Here is a 19947-nt window from a genome sequence, read left to right on the forward strand (position 1 = left end):
CATTTTTCATGTATTGGTGAGGTTAAACACCTGATAATAAGACGCTGTAATCTCTTTTAATGTAAAAGGCATGTTACTGCCGACTGAGCCACCCAAGCCTCTTCTCCACGCTACACGTAACAGCAATTTGCTGCTAATTCCCCCAATTATTTCAAGTATGTAAACGATTTATGCCGTCACTCGGTTGTTGGCAATGTGACACCGGAGAGTAACAGCAAACACTTGTCTCTGGAGGAAACTGGTGATTTATGAGCTCGGTTTGCTGAACGCACATAAAAAGTAAACTCTTCCTTTACCACTCTGATTATTATTTCCAAATGTAAAAAAAAAATAAAAAAAATAAAAAGATAAAAATAAAAAATAAATTAAAAAAAAATAGACAGTATCGCCGCAATGAGATTTCCTTTTTCGCACAGTTACTAATTTTGTTGCACAGTATACTTATATGAAAATAAAATGTAAAAACCTTCGCCAGCAGTCCCATGTTCAGTAGGGATCCCATACACAGGAGTGCTCAGTTGACCAAGTCTATTTATGACAGAGAGGGATGGAAAGCAACCATTTGCTACAAAAGCTTCTTATGGATGGGCTATTGGGCCGTGGATAAGGGGGTACCAGGGGCGGACTGACCATTTAGCCACTCGGGCACTGCCCGAGGGCCCGGGGTCAGTAGGGGGCCCCATGAGATGCCCCTGGTACCTTTCATAGGCTTTTTTGGGTGTGGTTTGAATGTGGGTGAGGACACAGGGGCCCCATGATTTCCTATTGCCCGGGGGCCCCATGAGTTGTCAGTCCTCCACTGGGGGGTACCTTCAGTCCACATGTACGGGGCCCAGGCCAGCAGGGGGGGCCCTGGCAGCTGGGTAAATTGGATGTGTGTAGGGAGGATGATCGGCGTGGTGGGAGTGCAATTACTGGAACTGACCCCCTGTATGGCTCTCTGCAACAGCTGAAGACTGACATCTTCTCCTCAACTCTAGCTGGCGTTCAGCTGCTGCAGAGAGACAGGGGATCAATTCCAGTAATTTCCCCTCCATGGCACCCATCATCCTCCCTGTGCACCATACGGTTCCCCATGTTGCCCCGGCCCACGAACACGGTGCTCCTGGGTTCCCTCCTCTCCCTCCCACTGGTACCTACGAGCACATAATTGGAACCTTCAGGATGATGAACAAAATTAGTGATCAGTACCCCATGATGGGTCCCCCATGTTGCCCTGGCCCCTCTGTGTGTGCCCACCCCCGCAGTGCTCCTGGGTTCCCTCCTCTCCCTCCCACTGGTAACTGCGAGCACATAATAGGATCCTTCAGGATGATGAACAAAATTAGTGATCAGTACCCCATGATGGGTTCCCCATGTTGCCCTGGACCCTCTGTGTGTTCACCCCCGCAGTGCTCCTGGGTTCCCTTCCTCTCCCTCCCACTAGTACCTGCAAGCACATAATTGGAACCTTCAGGATGATGAACAAAATTAGTGATCAGTACCCCATGATGGGTTCCCCATGTTGCTCTGGACCCTCTGTGTGTTCACCCCCGCAGTGCTCCTGGGTTCCCTCCTCTCCCTCCCACTGGTACCTGCGAGCACATAATTGGAACCTTCAGGATGATGAACAAAATTAGTGATCAGTACTCCATGATGGGTTCCCCATGTTGCTCTGGCCCCTCTGTGTGTGCCCACCCCCTGCAGTGCTCCTGGGTTCCCTCCTCTCCCTCCCACTGGTAACTGCAAGCACATAATAGGATCCTTCAGGATGATGAACAAAATTAGTGATCAGTACCCCATGATGGGTTCCCTCATGTTGCTCTGGACCCTCTGTGTGTTCACCCCCGCAGTGCTCCTGGGTTCCCTCCTCTCCTTCCCACTAGTACCTGCAAGCACATAATTGGAACCTTCAGGATGATGAACAAAATTAGTGATCAGTACTCCATGATGGGTTCCCCATGTTGCCCCGGCCCACCCCCGCAGTGCTCCTGGGTTCCCTCCTCTCCCTCCCACTGGTAACTGCAAGCACATAATAGGATCCTTCAGGATGATGAACAAAATTAGTGATCAGTACCCCATGATGGGTTCCCTCATGTTGCTCTGGACCCTCTGTGTGTTCACCCCCGCAGTGCTCCTGGGTTCCCTCCTCTCCTTCCCACTAGTACCTGCAAGCACATAATTGGAACCTTCAGGATGATGAACAAAATTAGTGATCAGTACTCCATGATGGGTTCCCCATGTTGCCCCGGCCCACCCCCGCAGTGCTCCTGGGTTCCCTCCTCTCCCTCCCACTGGTACCTACGAGCACATAATTGGATCCTTCAGGATGATGAACAAAATAAGTGATCAGTACCCCATGATGGGTTCCCCATGTTGCCCAGGCCCCTCTGTGTGTGCCCACCCCCTCAGTGCACCTGGGTTCCCTCCTCTCCCTCCCACCGGTAATTGCAAGCACTCAATGGGATCCTTCAAGATGATGAACACAGTAAGTGATCAGTACCGATCACTCACTATGTTCATTCAAAACTGAAGCATAGTAAACTTGTTTTTTTGGGGGGGAGAGGGCCCTGTCAGGTTTGCTATATGGGGCCCGTGGTTTCTAACAGCAGCCCTGATTGGATGGGTTCTACCAAGTCCATCTAGTCCAACTGGTTGCTCATCCTGAAGTGGTCAGCCAGCCCAGCAGTGCCTGTCTGGTCCATAGACACAATTGGTTTTTAATTTGGGGGCAGGGTGGGGAGCTTAGACCAAATCCATTAGGTACAATTGGTTGTTCACCCTAAAATGGACAGCTTCAATGCCTGGCTAACCCATTGACAAAACTAGTTGACAACTTGGGGTGGAAGAACTTAGACAAATTCCATCTAGTCCTAATAGATGTTCACCGTAAGGTAGTCAGCCATTGGTGCCTGCCTGACCTATAGACATATGCGGTTGTTAAGCTCGGGGTGGAGGGGCTTAGACCAATTCCACTTAGGTCAGTTGGTTGTTCCCCCTGAAGCGTTCAGCCAGTAGTGCTTGCTTGACCCAGAGACATGCTTGGTTGTTAAGCTGGGGGTGGAGGGCCTTAGACCGATTCCACTTAGGTCAGTTGGTTTGGCCCCCTAAAGTGTTCAGCCAGTAGTGCTTGCCTGACCCAGAGACATGCTTGGTTTGGGTCCCCCTATAGTCCTTCACAGTCAGGCAACACGCATTCTCCACAGACTTGCATTCCAGAGACAGTAAACAGTCCTTGAACCTGTTTTTGTGATGTTATTAAGGGGTTTAGAACTTGGATGGGGTTGAGGGATGCATGGGATGCCCAAGGAACTGTGAACCAAGGACAACTTCCTGGCAACTATATACAAGTCCATAGAAGAGTTTCTCTTCTTGAAGAGCTCTCCAGCCCTCCTGGTGTATCACCCCAGACAGTTCTTCTCTACCCAGCTGTCTAGAGGAATCCCTGGAATCTACAATCTGCATCTCAATGCACAGTCCAGCTGGGGGCTAGTTAGGTTTCCCACTCAAATGCCCTCTCCCCTACTCCAGTCCAGGGGGGTGTAGAAGTACTCACTATCCCTCTTCTACAAGCTGCAGGTTGGTAGCTGCTTACAGGCCTTCTGCTGGGCTGGCTCCTTCCTCACCGGTCCTTGCTCAGAGGTCCGGTGAGGTTCAGCTTTCCCTCTTTCATGATCCTTCATAGGGGCCCCTTCCCACTGGTCCCCCTCCCAGGCTCCACACTCCAGCTCCTGCTCTCACATCTTCCAACCAAACTCTCCCTCTGCTGAGCAGGTTCACTTTTGCTTAAAGGCTGTCCCAACCCCTTGCCAAGCCTCCTGCTTGGATATTGGTCACAATCCGTCAAGCATACAGATCAACCACTCCTCACCCCCACCCGCTGAGTTCTAGTGACTTCTCCAAGTCTTTAGATCAGGGGGAGGTATCAGAGAACTGATCTGCAGAGCCTCTCATCCCTGACCTGAATTTGACCCTTCTAACTATCATTGGAAACTACCAATGCTGATCTTCCTGCACAGGGGTCTCCAAAATTTCTAAACAAAGGACCAGTTTACTGTCCTTCAAAACTGGAGGGGGCCAGACTGTGACCAGTGTGAGTAGAAAATGCCCCGGTGCCAATGGCAGTAAACAATGCCCCATCATTGGTATTAGTGGGAGGAAATTTGCCCCACTGTTGGTATCAGGGGAAGGAATCATGCCCCATCATTGGTGTCAGTGGGAAGAATAGTGCCCCGTCATTGGTGTCAGTGGGAGGAATAGTGCCCCGTCATTGGTGTCAGTGAGAAGAATAGTGCCCCATCATTGGTGTCAGTGGGAGGAATAGTGCCTTATCATTGGTGTCAGTAGGAAGAATAGTTTCCCGTCATATGTGTCAGTGGGAAGAATAGTGCCCGGTCATTGCTGTCAGTGAGAAGAATAGTGCCCGGTCATTTCTGTCAGTGGGAGGATTAGTGCCCCGTCATTGGTGTCAGTGGGAAGAATAGTGCCCCATCATTGATGTCAGTGGGAAGAATAGTGCCCCATCATTGGTGTCAGTGGGAAGAATAGTGCCCCATCATTGGTGTCAGTGGGAGGAATAGTGCACCATCATTACTGTCAGTGGGAAGAATAGTGCATGGTCATTTGTGTCAGTGGAAGAATAGTGGCAGGTCATTACTGTCAGTGGGAAGAATAGTGCCTGGTCATTGGTGTCAGTGGGAAGAATAATGCCCCGCCATTGCTGTCAGTGGGAGGAATAGTGCCCCATCATTGGTGTCAGTGAGAGGAACAGTGTCCCATCATTTGTATCAGTGGGAAGAATAATGCCCCGCAATTGCTGTCAGTGGGAGGAATAGTTTCCCATCATTGGTATTAGTGGGAGGAATAGTGCCCCATCATTGGTGTCAGTGGGAGGAATAGTGCCCCATCATTGGTGTCAGTGGGAGGAATAGTGCCCCATCATTGGTATCAGTGGGAGGAATAGTGCCCCATCATTGGTATCAGTAGGAGGAATAGTGCCCCATCATTGGTATCAGTGGGAGGAATAGTGCCCCATCATTGGTGCCAGTAGGAGGAATAGTGCCCCATCACTGGTGTCAGTGGGAGGAATAGTGCCCCATCATTGGTGTCAGTGGGAGGAATAGTACCCCATCATGGATGTCAGTGGGAAGAATAGTGCCCCATTGTTGGGGTCAGTTGTAGGGACAGTGACATGTATAAAGGCAAGCAAAGGACCACATCCGGCACCCAGGCTGCAGTTTGGAGATCACTGTTCTAGCACCACAAATGAATGCTATCACATCAGTGTGCTACTGCCCCTTCATCGTCCAATGAGCATTCTGGGGGTGTGTCCTTGACCAGATGTTGGTGCTACTGTGGTGGAGGTCAACGAACTTGCAAAAGTGCTTGAATCAAAAGACTGGCTGAACAGTTCAGCTTTAGTTTTTATTTTTTTGCCTTTCTCTGGATCAACTGTGGGTATCAGATTGTGTTGGGTTTTCTATTTATTTAATAATTTTTCTTTCTGTTGGGTGAACAAGATTAATCGGTGTCTTTTGTTCAACATGACTAACTATGAAGCCATGTAAAAGCAGTCACGAGATTTCAAAATGAATCATGCAAAAAAGGAAAAAAAATGGCCAAGTTATCATATTTCCATTGGAAAGAACAGCCACTCGCAAAAATTCCTAAAAACTAAACTCTGACACCGCAAGAAGGCAACATTCCTGAAGAACGCGGCTTGAACCCAATTCAGAGATCCCGGCGGGTAGAAAATATAAATGGAACAAAAACTTCAATGTCCAAGAACATCCCGGAAATGAAAATGTGGTCTACGAGTGCTCCAAACATTGGATCCAAGGATCGTCCTGGAAGGGGATGGCTTCTATTTTAAGATGTTAACTAGAGACGGAAACCTGGACAGCCAATGTGCCAGAGGAGCGAAAAGACAGGATTGAAAGGCAACGTAACCGCACAGCCAAACCAAAGCATGAGCACCAAGTCAGACCTGCATTAAAGCCCAAGTTCACATTCTTAAATAAACAGCCCATGCAGATAAATAGCCCCCATAGATAAATACCTTGTGTATTTGTGTACAAATGTGTTAAATATACAGTTGTGTTCAAAATAATAGCAGTGTGTTGAAAAAAGTGAATAAAGCTGAAAATCCTTCTAATAGTTTTTATTTCCATCCACACAAATGCATTGGGAACACGACACATTCTATTCCAAATCACAACATGAAGAAAAATACATCAAATTTGTGTTGTTCCTCTAAAAAAATTGAAGAAAAGTGAATATTAGACGGTTCAAAAAAATCGCAGTGTTTGTATTCTTCTTTACAAACTCAAACATTCACTATATAAACTGAGAAATGTTTGAAGATTTTGCTTTCCTTTGAATGACTTCATGAATATTTGGTTGTAGTCGCACTGTTTCTGAGAACTGCTGTACATCTGTGTTGCATGGAGTCACCCAACTTCTGGCCCCTGTGATCAGGTATTCCAGCCCAGGATGATTGGACCACATTCCACAGTTCTTCTCTATTTCTTGGTTTTGCCTCAGAAACGGCATTTTTGATGTCACCCCACAAGTTTTCTATTGGATGAAGATCCGGGGATTGGGCTGGCCACTCCATAACGTCAATCTTGTTGGTCTGGAACCAAGATGTTGCACGTTTACTGGTGTGTTTGGGGTCGTCTTGTTGGAACACCCATTTCAAGGGCATTTCCTCCTCAGCATAAGGCAGCATGACCTCTTCAAGTATTCTGATGTATTCAAACTGATCCATGATCCCTGGTATGTGATAAATAGGCCCAACACCGTAGTATGAGAAACATCCCCATATCATGATGCTTGCACCACCATGCTTCACTGTCTTCACAGTGTACTGTGGCTTGAATTCAGTGTTTGGGGGTCATCTGACAAACCGTCTCCGGCCACCAGACCCAAAAAGAACAATCTTACTTCCATCAGTCCACAAAATGTTGCGTCATTTCTCTTTAGGCCAGTCAATGTGCTCTTTGGCAGATTGTAACCTCTTCAGCATGTCTTTTTTCCAACAGTGGGACTTTGCGGGGACTTCTTGCAGATAGCTTGGCTTCACATAGGCGTCTTCTAATTGTAACAGTCCTCACAGGGAACGTCACACCTTCTTTCATCTTCCTGGAGCTGATTGTTGGCTGAGTCCGCGCCATTTTGGCTATTTTTCTATCCATTCGAATTTAAGTTTTTCGCTTTCTTCCGCGTCTTTCAGGTTTTGGTTGCCATTTTAAAGCATTTGCGATCATTTTAGCTGAGCAGCCGATCATTTTCTGCACTTCTTTATATGTTTTTCCCCTCTCCAATCAACTTTTTAATCAAGGTACGCTGTTTTTCTGAACAATGTCTGGAACGACCCATTTTCCTCAGAATTTCAGAGAGAAATACACTGTAACCAGCATGTACAACATTTGCTGCCTTCCTTCCTTAAATAAGGGCAATAATTGCCACCTGTTTTTCAAAGAATGAATGACCTCACTAATAGAACTCCACACGGCTATTATTTTGAACACGCCCCTTTCAATGAGTGATTCAATGACACAGAATCAGCAGCATGCATGTCATGACTGTCGGGTCTGTTGGATTTCTATGACTCTACTACACCTGCTAGGAAATTATTTGCCATGTAGAAATATAATTTCTACCAAAAACAGTGATTGATCCGGTTAGTGATGTCTGACTGCTATTATTTTGAACACAACTGTAAGTGCATACTTCATGCCCCCACCTCCCGTCCTTCAGCCATAACCCACATGGAAGGTAAATATATTCGGAAACCGCACCGATATGACCGCTGTATGATACGGACAATAAGGTGCGACTTGGCATGCAATCTGCAAGTTGCATGGCATGCAAATCGCATGCCAATTCGCATCCAGTGTGACCGGGGACTTAATCGGATTTATTTATTTCCATCCACACACAAAAATCTTGTTCCATGCAGAGGTCACTACACAGGAATGTAATGGACTGGAAGTCCAATGCGAACTGGCTTGGAAAAAAAAAAAAAAAAAGACAATGGCGGCACACGCCGCAGGAAAAACGTGACGCAATCTAGACTCACTTTCAAGTCTCCAGTGAACAGATCGCGGGGTTTTCCTATCTCCTGTACAAACAGGCATGCCAAGTCACCAAGTCGCACCCAGTGCGACTGGGGTGTAAACCTCAACTTCCATAAGGTGACACCGATTGAAGGACTGATCCTCCTGCAAATCTTCTGCTTGGATTGAACATGGATCTATAACAACTCCAATCTGATGGTTTGGCAGACAAGTAATGATCCGGCCATTCTCTTTGGAACCTGAAGTATTTCTACTATGAAGTTGGTTACCACCAGAGTGAAGTACTTGACCAAGGTCAACCACGTTCTTCTAGCGACATTTTATACATGACTTCATTTTTCAGCTTCCTCTATAATCAAGATGACAGCGCACTGAGGAAATGGACGTCGTGTTTAAGTTTTCTTGATAGGATTCACCCAAAAAAACCTCCTTGGTTTGATGGAGGTCGGTTTGTCTGCAGGACTCGCGGCTATTTTGCCTTCCTGTACGGAGCGCTTAGTGTTTTCAGTTCAGTCTCCCATTTCTGAGCACATTGCTTCAATTTCAGAGAGTTTCCTTTAACACGGAAGTACAGAGAGATGAGATGAACAACGATCGCCCTCAGTCGAGTATCGGCTTGTCCGCCTTCTAGTCTGTCTTTTATACAGCTCAGGATCATAGTGTTCTATAGACCCAGAAGTCAGTCTCGTAGGATTGGTATGATATGTAGCTCTACTGTACCCTATCAGCTGGTTAGGGCGACTCTACCTGGGTGACTTTAATATTTTTGCTACCGAGTGATTTATTATTATTATTATTATTATTATATTATTATTATTTTTTATATATATATTATTATTATATTATTATTTTATATATATATTATTATTATATTATTATTATTTTATATATATATTATTATTATTATATTATAATTATTTTATATACATATTATTATTATTATTATTATATTATTATTATTATTATTTTATATATATATTATTATTATATTATTATTATTATTATTTTTTTATACATATTATTATTATTATTATTATTATTATTATATTATTATTATTTTATATATATATTATTATTATTATTATATTATTATTATTTTATATATATTATTATTATTATTTTTAGCCCATGTATGTGAGTGTTATATTATTATTATTATTATTATTATACAGGATTTATATGGCGCCAACAGTTTGCTCAGCGCTTTACAATATAATGGAAGACAATACAGCAACAATACAGTTCAATACAAGAGGGTTAGGAGGGCCCTGATCCTTGGAGCTTACAGTCTAGGAGGGAGGGGCTAGTGGTTCAAAAAGTAGTAACTGTGGGGGATGGACTGGTAGGAGGAGTAGAAGATTTCATTATTAGCTGAAGGCGGGATAGGCTTCCCTGAAGAGATAGGTTTTCAGAGATGGGCCTAATAGTGAGCAGAGTAGGCGATAGTCTGATAAATTGGGGTAGAGAGTTTCAGAGGATGGGGGAAGCTCTGGAGAAGTCCTGGAGACGAGCATCCAGAGGAGACGAGATTTAAAAAAAGAAATCTCACTTCCATTTTCTCAATGTGTTCTGTGCCCCAGAGGACAAAGTGTTTTGCCCCATATTCCTATGTGCTGTCTAAGGCTAGCTGTGAGGTCAGACAAGGCACCCCTAACCCCTCCAGGACCCTCCAATAACACAGCTAGCAAAGAGATGGCCGATTGGACAGGCAGCACTTTTCTCAGTCTTCAAGCACTTGCCATCTTGACTAGAAAATTTTCCCTGGCAAGGCCGCCTTCCTTAGTCTGATAAATTGGGGTAGAGAGTTCCAGAAGATGGGGGAAGCTCCGGAGAAGTCCTGGAGATGAGCATCCAGAGGAGAAGAGATTTAAAAAAAGAAGTCTCACTTCCATTTTCTCAATGTGTTCTGTGCCCCAGGGGACAAAGTGTTTTGCCCGATATTCCTACGTGCTGTCTAAGGCTAGCTCTTAGGTCAGACAAGGCACCCCTAACCCCTCCATGACCTCCAACAACACAGCTAGCGAATAGATAGCCGATTGGACAGGCAGCACTTTTCTCAGTCTTCAAGCACTTGCCATCTTGACTAGAAAATTTTCCCTGGCAAGGCCGCCTTCCTCTGCATTCCTTGTGAGATGCTTTTCTTGGGCAAGTGCTTGGAGATGAAGCAGATATCTCCTTGCTAGCTGCATTGTCGGATGGCCATGGAAAGAGGAGGCGGGCCCTGTCTGATAAAATGGCTAGCTTCAGTGTCAGGGGCATGGTGCCAGCCTTCAGGCTAAGGCATGCCGTGCAAATAGGCGTAGAGTGGTCACGTGAGCAGACATGTGTGTACGTCCACTGCCTCTAAGCGCCCTATTGAAACCTGAACTCGGCACTACCTCTTTGCTGAATGGTCTTCAGTCTTGTTCCTGTGATCTTGATCCTGGTACTGACCCGGTTTCCTCTCTGACCTTGCTTTCAGATTATCCTTGTCTGCTCATGTTCATTGTCTGCCTCCACTACTGACCTCTGCTTGGTTACTGACCATGCTTCTGCCTAGTGAATCTGTAACTGACTGCCCGAGTATTGACGACTTCAGCCTGTTCCTGACTCTGATTCTGCTTACATCCTGGTGTCCTTCCACCAGGCTGTCATTTGACCAGGTTTGAGACCTGACTCCACTCTCAACTGGACTTGACATCTCCATGGTGCATCTTCAACTATACCTCTGCTCGTAGCAGCACTTTGCCCTACTCACAGGGCTTAGTCATGGAAGGACGAAACACGTTGGGGATGTGGCAAGCACAGGGATAGACCAAAGCTGCTGACAACTCTTTGATGCATGGGGTTGCTTGGTTTGCGGCTTTCGGGACGTGATCTTCATTTCGTTGTTCTGACCGTAGTCTAGATGGACTTTTAACCTAGCCTGAACCCTGGATGGTATCCACCAGACATTGGTGCACAAGCTGGAGCGGGGACCCGAAGTGAAGTTACTAGGTTCACACTAATTGGTCTATTTATAAAAACAACTTGCATAGCCATTGTTTCACTAAATCTGTATTTGTTCTCCATGAATTGGACACAAATAAATATCCTTTAGGCTATTTTCTCTTCTGAATGAATGTTCTTTTATTATGGGCAGCAGTAAAATACCGCATTATGGTCACTAGATGGAGCTGAGACAGGGGTGTATTTACCACAAGGCAAACAAGGCATTTGCCTAGGGCCGCATTTTTCAGGGGGGGCAGCACTTGGAAGAAGGGGCGGAATGGGGAGATGCTGTGGGTTTCATGACGGTGTATGCACAGCCCGACTCTCGTTCCCGGGGATGTCCGGAGCTGTGGAGGTGAGTGTCTCTCTCTCGCCATGGGGGATGGTGGCTGGTTTATGGGGGGCAGTAGTAGTGGAAGGCTTGGGTGGAGGGCGGTCGTGTTCTTGGTCAATGTCAGGCTCTTTTTGCGGGAGGGGGGCACCAATTTTTGTGTTGCCTAGGGCAGCACAAAACCTAAATACACCACTGACTACACCTTGGCACTTGTGCCTTTCCTTGGCGCAAGACAGAAGACAGGAACTGTGCAAGAAGTCACCCTTATCGTCTCAGGCCCTGCATACAGGTACGTGACACTCAGACAGGACATAGGAAGACGGGGCAAAGTCCTACATGTACTTTGTACCCTGAGGAGCAGAACACATGAAGAACAACTGAACTGAGACTTCTTCACCCCCTTCCTGCCCAGGCCAATTTTCAGCTTTCAGTGCTATCACACATGACAATTGCGCGGTCATGCAACACTGTACCCATATGAATTTTTTAGCATTTTTTTTAGACAGATAAAACTTTATTTTAGTGATATTTATTCACCACTGGGATTTTAATTTTTTTTGCTATATAAATGAAAAAGTCCAAAAAATTTGAAAAAAAGTTTTTCTTATAACATTTTGCATATAAATAATCTTTCTTCATAAATCTTGGCCAAAATTTTTTCAGTTATCTTTTTAGTAAAAGAAAAAAAAACAAATTAGTTTATTTCCAAAAATTATAATTTTTCTAAATTTGTTTTTACATTTTTATTTTATTTTTTTAATATTATTATTATTTATGGGGTTTTTTTTTTACATACTGTCACCCTACCAGTACAGTGTCACCATGTACTACTTGTGGGGGGTGATGAAGATTTTTTTTTTTTACTACACCGATTGCTTTTATACTCATAAAGGCTGTAAAAGCAATAATTTCTCCTTCTCTCTGGCTGCATTCTTGCAGCCATTGAGAAATACTGTGTGAGCTGTGATTGGTCACAGCTTGTCACATGGTACAAAGCTGTTGTGAATAGCCCTGTACCATGTGACCTCTGTGATCATTCACAGATTTCACTAGTAGTAAGCAATGATGTCAGAAGTGACATCTTGCTTACCACTCTTCATGTGATCACTGATTGGCCAATAAGTGATCACATGATCGGGACCTCACACAGAGGTCCCGTACAACGATTGGTGTTCCACTGTGTCTGGAGGACACAGCAGGCACCGGGTCACGGTGCTGCGCGCTCCCTGGGCCACCCGCCCCTGCACTGCTCCTGTCCAGCCATTTATATACATGGGGCGGACGGGAAGTGGTTAGAGTGTATCTATCCCATGAACAAAATATAATACATTGCAGCTAACCAGTCCTCAAATGTGCTGCATTCATTTTCTCTTTTCAGGCTTCTTTTTTCTTGGTGACCTTTCTGGTAACACACTTCCTTCCTAGGGTGACAACACTCACTCACCATACTGTATCTATAGAGAAGCAGCGTTGTCACCCTAGGACAGGAAGTGTTTTATGACTACATCTCCCCCTCTCTTCTTCTCTATAACATAGTGGGAAATGTTTTGTAGTCCACACAGGAGAACTGGTAACCATATAACTACTCTATAAGCAGAGAGAACAGAAACATTTCAACTCCTTGGATGTACAGCAGGATCAACAAGCACCTATTGAGCAGATACACCAAAACACTTTCAATGTCATATTTAAAAATCAAAAAGGGACCAAATAAAAAAGTCATTAGGGTTTACATATACTTTAAAAAGGTATCGGAGGGCAAAATGTTTATTTGAAAAGAGTAGGGAGTGAATAAAGCCCCTGTCAGATGTAGGTGTAGCAGGAACTAAGAGGAAAACCCTTTAAAGTGAGGGAAATCCTCTCTTACTTGTCACCACAACAAGTGCCCCTATTGGAAGTTTCCCCCACCTCCTACTCTCATACAAGTCCATCAATACAGGAAGCCAATCAATTCATGTGCTGACAAGACGCATTCTGATAGGAGGAGAGTGACAAGGAGATGAGGTCCTGACTTTGCTGCTTCTCCTTTCACTGTCCAGTTACAGGGCTGGGGGCTCGTCCGGGACAACCTGGTTGAATGATGCTGGCCTTCAGAATGAGAACATCTAATGGCCGAAAAAAGTCTTCCAGTGTAAACATTTAGGTTGAAGATGAATATTGCAGCAAAATCTGGTTTAACGATTCTATATTTTAATGAGCTATTCATTGTATCTTGGCATTTTTTTGGCTTGAGGTCTGCTACAAAATTCGCATTGCAAGTGGAATTTGTTAGTATTACTATTACCAAAATAGTGTAGCCTCAGTACTTACTCTGATTGCATATGAGCCCAGTCCAGCCAGCAGCACACGCACATCCATTGTGCTCCGTGTTACACGCTCCTCCGTTCTGACAGTCATCACATGTCAAGGTGCAGTCTGGACCAAATGAGCCCTCAAAGCAAACTGAAAATTCCAGATAAATAACAGTGATAACCCAACTGACCAAATGTTGTTAAAGAGAATGAAGAGCAGTGTTGTATATTTTATTAATCATTTATTAAAAATCCCCCCACCCCAAAAAAAAAAAATTAAATTATAAGCATGTCCAGGCAAAGCTTATTTTTATCTTTGAAAAGAGTGGGGAAGGGTTAGAACCAGGGGCGGACTGACAACTCATGGGGGCCCCAGGCAATCGGGGATCATGGGGCCCCTGTTTCCTTCCCAAACTAAAAAAAGCCTATGAAAAAGGTACCAGGGGCATCTCATGGGGGCCCCCTACTGACCCCGGGCCCTCGGGCAGTGCCCGAGTTTCCAAATGGTCAGTCCGCCCCTGGTTAGAACCCATCAGTTTGTGGCTCCTATCCAGGGTTCCATTAGAAATACTTTCCTTCACTTCCTGTCCTGCTGACAACGGTTTAACCTCCCTAGCGGTCTGATTATGTCAGTATTTCTGTGCTCAAAGCGGTACATTTTTTTGCATGGAAATATGTATTTTTTTTATTGTAGGCCTGTAATTTTTAGGAAAAACTGAAATCTGTCCGAACAAGAGTCTAGTAAACATCCCGGGGATGATAAAATTTGAAACACGAAATCATAAATTAAAATTTAATAAATAGTCATAAAAAATAATAATATAATAATAATACATTTTATTCAATAATATAATCAAACCAAAAACACTGAAATGTAAAATATAGCGCCAAGTTCGCACATCGCTGAGCAAAGTCGCAGAATCGTTTTCAGTGTCTGATGAGGAATTTCCCCCACCAATCATTATCACTCAATTCTGCAAGTGGTTCTGATTTACTATCGCTGTTTTCTAGCCGGTCTAAAACCGCGTCTGACCTAAAGGGACGCTTTTTGGACGCCATGGACGTTTCTCAGTTTCCAGGCAGAAAGGGCGGTAAAAATGCAGGCAGGGCGCCGGACACTCGGGACAAAATCTATGTGAAATGGTTTGATACAGGAATGTTATACTATGTGCTTTTAGTGTATTGAGTGAATGTCACTTTTTTACTTTTTTAAATTTCCCGCCAGTTCCGTCCCCCGTACGTCCCGACGTCGCAGGGAACGGAACCCGGAAGACAGATGCCGGCATCGGCCGGAGGACATTGCCGGGGACACTGCAGGGGGGACATCGCGGGAGCGCAGGACAAGGTAAGTGCAGAAGAGATCCCGGAGCAACGCTGCAGTGTATTCCCGAGTGTAGCTCGGGGGGGTTACTGCTTGTGGTGCTGAAACTTTACCCCGAGCTACACTCGGGAATACCGCCAGGGGGGTTAACAGACAGGAAGTGAGGAGAAATCTCCACCAGCAACACAAACAGAAAAAAAGTGTTTTTTTTAGCAGAGTAGGGTGAAACTAGAACCTCTATCAGACTTGTATTTGTGTTTGTGTCCCTGTTGTAGATATTCTCTCACTTTGGTGAATCTGTTGTCAGCAGGACAGGAAGTGAGGGGAAATCTCTCTAAAAGAGCCCTGAAGCTCTAATTATTTCCCAATCAATCCAAAGCAAGGAAAAAAAAAATTTTTTTTTTAGATTGACCTACACATTAACTCCTTCGTTGTAAAGGAGGTTGTTCACTGAGCTCAACAGCTCAAGCTGAAATTTGCCTACAAATGAATGGGTCAGCAATAAGTTGTCTACCTCCTTTAGAGGGCTCTATAGAAGCTGAAGCTGGAGAGACACAGTCTGAAAGCAAAACAATCACTGCTGTTTTCTATAATTGGACAACCAATAATGCTCTGTGACACCAATCTCTGCATTAAATGTTCAGTTGAAAAACAATTTCAACAATTCAGTACCAAGAGATATACAAATTGTCACCTTAAACAAAAAATAAAAATTTAACTGACCCAAAATCATTACATTAAAAAGCCTCCTTAGATCCAGAAATTCATAGTAAAAGCTGAGCGGCTTTCCCTTCAGTCTTGCCCAGTTGTACCGGCTCCTCTACTGGACTGAAATGACTTACTCTGATTTCACCGCACACTGTGAGCGTCTCACAATGTGCATTAGAAGCTGCAGCAAGTCAGATAGCGCTCCGCCTCATTTCCTGGCTGGTGGATATCTGATGTCATATAGTCCTTCCTCCCTAGACTGGGTCATCCCCCCTTTCATTTATTGGATTTCAATCATGGAGGCTCAGTACTACATGTGGGCAATACCTAGGGCAGTCTACATGTAAATGGAGCTTGTCTTGGAACACCCACCCATCTAGGCATTTTAATATTCACAGAACACCTCCTGAGGGCCAGCCCACTGCCAGGGGCGGACTGACAACTCATGGGGCCCCCGGGCAATAGAGGATCATGGGGCCCCTTTGTCCTTTCCCAAACTCAAAAAAGCCTATGAAAAAAGGTACCAGGGGCATCTCATGGGGCCCCCTACTGACCCCGGGCTCTCGGGCAGTGCCCAAGTTTCCAATTGGTCAGTCCGCCCCTGCCCACTGCTTGCATCAAGGATTGAGGCAGGGTGCTGTGATGTTTTCAATAAGCTATGTATACCACCCCTGCTGGCCCCTCCTACCAGCCATGATCTTCCTGCATTGCATAAAGAAGCACAGAGACCAAGCGATGACATCACTGAGTCTATTATAAAGTGGTTAATGATTCATACTCTGAATGGTCTGGGGTCATCAGTGGTGAACCCTAAGGTTTAGTGTTGGGACCCTTACTTTTTAATATATATATAAACGATATAGGGTCTGATATTAACAATCCCATTTCAGTCTTTGCAGATGACACCAAGCTGTGCCGGGGAATAACGTCCTTACAGGATGTCTCCAACTTACAAGCCGACCTCAATGCTCCGTGTAATTGGGGGACTGTGGGGCCAATGAGGTTTAATGTTGATAAATGTAAGGTTCTGCACTTGGGGGCTAAGAATATGCATGCATCATACATACTATGGGGGTACAACTGGGGGGATCAATGGTGGAGAAGGATCTGGGGGGGGTCAATGGTGGAGAAGGATCGGGGGGGGGTCAATTGTGGAGAAGGATCTGGGAGTTCTGATAGATCACAAGCTTAATAATGACATTCTAAAGCGAGCAAAATCCTCTCTTGTATTAGGAGAGGTATAGACTCCAGAGAGAGAGATATCATCCCCCCCCCCCGGTACGAATCATTAGTAAGACCTCACCTGGAATATGCAGTTCAGTTTTGGGCACCAATTCACAAAAAGAACATTGGGGAACTGGAGAAAGTACAGAGAAGGGCAACCAAACTGATAAGAGGCATGGAGGAGATCAGCTATGAGGAAAGATTAGAGGAACTGAATTTATTCTCTCTTGAGAAGAGGAGATTAAGGGGGGATATGATCTCCATGTATAATACATAAGGGGGGATATGATCTCCATGTATAATACATAAGGGGGGATATGATCTCCATGTATAATACATAAGGGGGGATATGATCTTCATGTATAATACATAAGGGGGGGGGTATGATCTCCATGTATAATACATAAGGGGGGATATGATCTCCATGTATAATACATAAGGGGGGATATGATCTCCATGTATAATACATAAGGGGGGATATGATCTCCATGTATAATACATAAGGAGGGAGATGATCACCATGTATAATACATAAAGGGGGAGATGATCACCATGTATAATACATAAGGGGGGGTATGATCTCCATGTATAATACATAAGGGGGGATATGATCACCATGTATAATACATAAGGGGGGATATGATCACTATGTATAACACATAAGGGGGGATATGATCTCCATGTATAATACATAAGGGGGGAGATGATCACCATGTATAATACATAAGGGGGGATATGATCACCATGTATAATACATAAGGGGGGATATGATCACCATGTATAATACATAAGGGGGGATATGATCTCCATGTATAATACATAAGGGGGGATATGATCACCATGTATAATACATAAGGGGGGATATGATCACCATGTATAATACATAAGGGGGGATATGATCACCATGTATAATACATAAGGGGGGATATGATCACCATGTATAATACATAAGGGGGGATATGATCACCATGTATAATACATAAGGGGGATATGATCTCCATGTATAATACATAAGGGGGGATATGATCTCCATGTATAATACATAAGGGGGGGGGGGATATGATCTCCATGTATAATACATGAAGGGGGATATGATCTCCATGTATAATACATAAGGGGGGATATGATCTCCATGTATAATACATAAGGGGGGGGGGGATATGATCTCCATGTATAATACATGAAGGGGGATATGATCTCCATGTATAATACATAAGGGGGGGATATGATCTCCATGTATAATACATAAGGGGGGATATTATCTCCATGTATAATACATAAGGGGGGATATGATCACCATGTATAATACATAAGGGGGGATATGATCTCCATGTATAATACATAAAGGGGGATATGGTCACCATGTATAATACATAAGGGGGGATATGATCTCCATGTATAATACATAAGGGGGGATATGATCTCCATGTATAATACATAAGGGGGGATATGATCTCCATGTATAATACATACGGGGGGATATGATCTCCATGTATAATACATAAGGGGGGATATGATCTCCATGTATAATACATACGGGGGGATATGATCTCCATGTATAGTACATAAGGGGGGATATGATCTCCATGTATAACACATAACGGGGGATATGATCTCCATGTATAATACATAAGAGGGGATATGATCTCCATGTATAACACATAAGGGGGGATATGATCTCCATGTATAATACATACGGGGGGATATGATCTCCATGTATAGTACATAAGGGGGGATATGATCTCCATGTATAATACATAAGGGGGGATATGATCTCCATGTATAATACATAAGGGGGGATATGATCTCCATGTATAATACATAAGGGGGGATATGATCTCCATGTATAATACATAAGGGGGGATATGATCTCCATGTACAATACATAAGGGGGGATATGATCTCCATATACAATACATAAGGGGGGGATATGATCTCCATGTATAATACATAAGGGGGGATATGATCTCCATGTATAATACATAAGGGGGGATATGATCTCCATATACAATACATAAGGGGGGGATATGATCACCATGTATAATACATAAGGGGGGATATGATCTCCATGTATAATACATAAGGGGGATATGATCTCCATGTATAATACATAAGGGGGGGATATGATCTCCATGTATAATACATAAGGGGGGATATGATCACCATGTATAATACATAAGGGGGATATGATCTCCATGTATAATACATAAGGGGGGAGATGATCACCATGTATAATACATAAGGGGGGATATGATCTCCATGTATAATACATATGGGGGGATATGATCACCATGTATAATACATACGGGGGGATATGATCTCCATGTATAATACATAAGGGGGGATATGATCACCATGTATAATACATAAGGGGGGATATGATCACCATGTATAATACATAAGGGGGGATATGATCACCATGTATAATACATAAGGGGGGATATGATCACCATGTATAATACATAAGGGGGGATATGATCACCATGTATAATACATAAGGGGGATATGATCTCCATGTATAATACATAAGGGGGGATATGATCTCCATGTATAATACATAAGGGGGGGGGGATATGATCTCCATGTATAATACATGAAGGGGGATATGATCTCCATGTATAATACATAAGGGGGGGATATGATCTCCATGTATAATACATAAGGGGGGATATTATCTCCATGTATAATACATAAGGGGGGATATGATCACCATGTATAATACATAAGGGGGGATATGATCTCCATGTATAATACATAAGGGGGGATATGGTCACCATGTATAATACATAAGGGGGGATATGATCTCCATGTATAATACATAAGGGGGGATATGATCTCCATGTATAATACATAAGGGGGGATATGATCTCCATGTATAATACATACGGGGGGATATGATCTCCATGTATAATACATAAGGGGGGATATGATCTCCATGTATAATACATACGGGGGGATATGATCTCCATGTATAGTACATAAGGGGGGATATGATCTCCATGTATAACACATAACGGGGGATATGATCTCCATGTATAA

At 44.0% G+C, this 19947-nt stretch overlaps 1 protein-coding gene across 2 annotated transcripts in view; it reads right to left on the reverse strand.

Annotated features, from left to right (window-relative positions):
- The window catches only part of MEGF6 (multiple EGF like domains 6), a 529814-nt gene that overhangs the window by 66260 nt on the left and 443607 nt on the right, over positions 1–19947 (reverse strand). For both annotated transcript variants that reach the window (XM_089652234.1, XM_089652235.1), the window contains one exon: positions 13675–13806. In XM_089652234.1, the coding sequence (XP_089508360.1) occupies positions 13675–13806 (132 nt within the window). The remainder of the gene's footprint in view (positions 1–13674; positions 13807–19947) is intronic.

This window comes from Staurois parvus, unplaced genomic scaffold (assembly GCF_062004578.1).
Source record: "Staurois parvus isolate SC_StPar_1 unplaced genomic scaffold, SC_StPar_1.0 ptg000676l, whole genome shotgun sequence".
Classification (NCBI taxonomy): Eukaryota; Metazoa; Chordata; class Amphibia; order Anura; family Ranidae; genus Staurois; species Staurois parvus.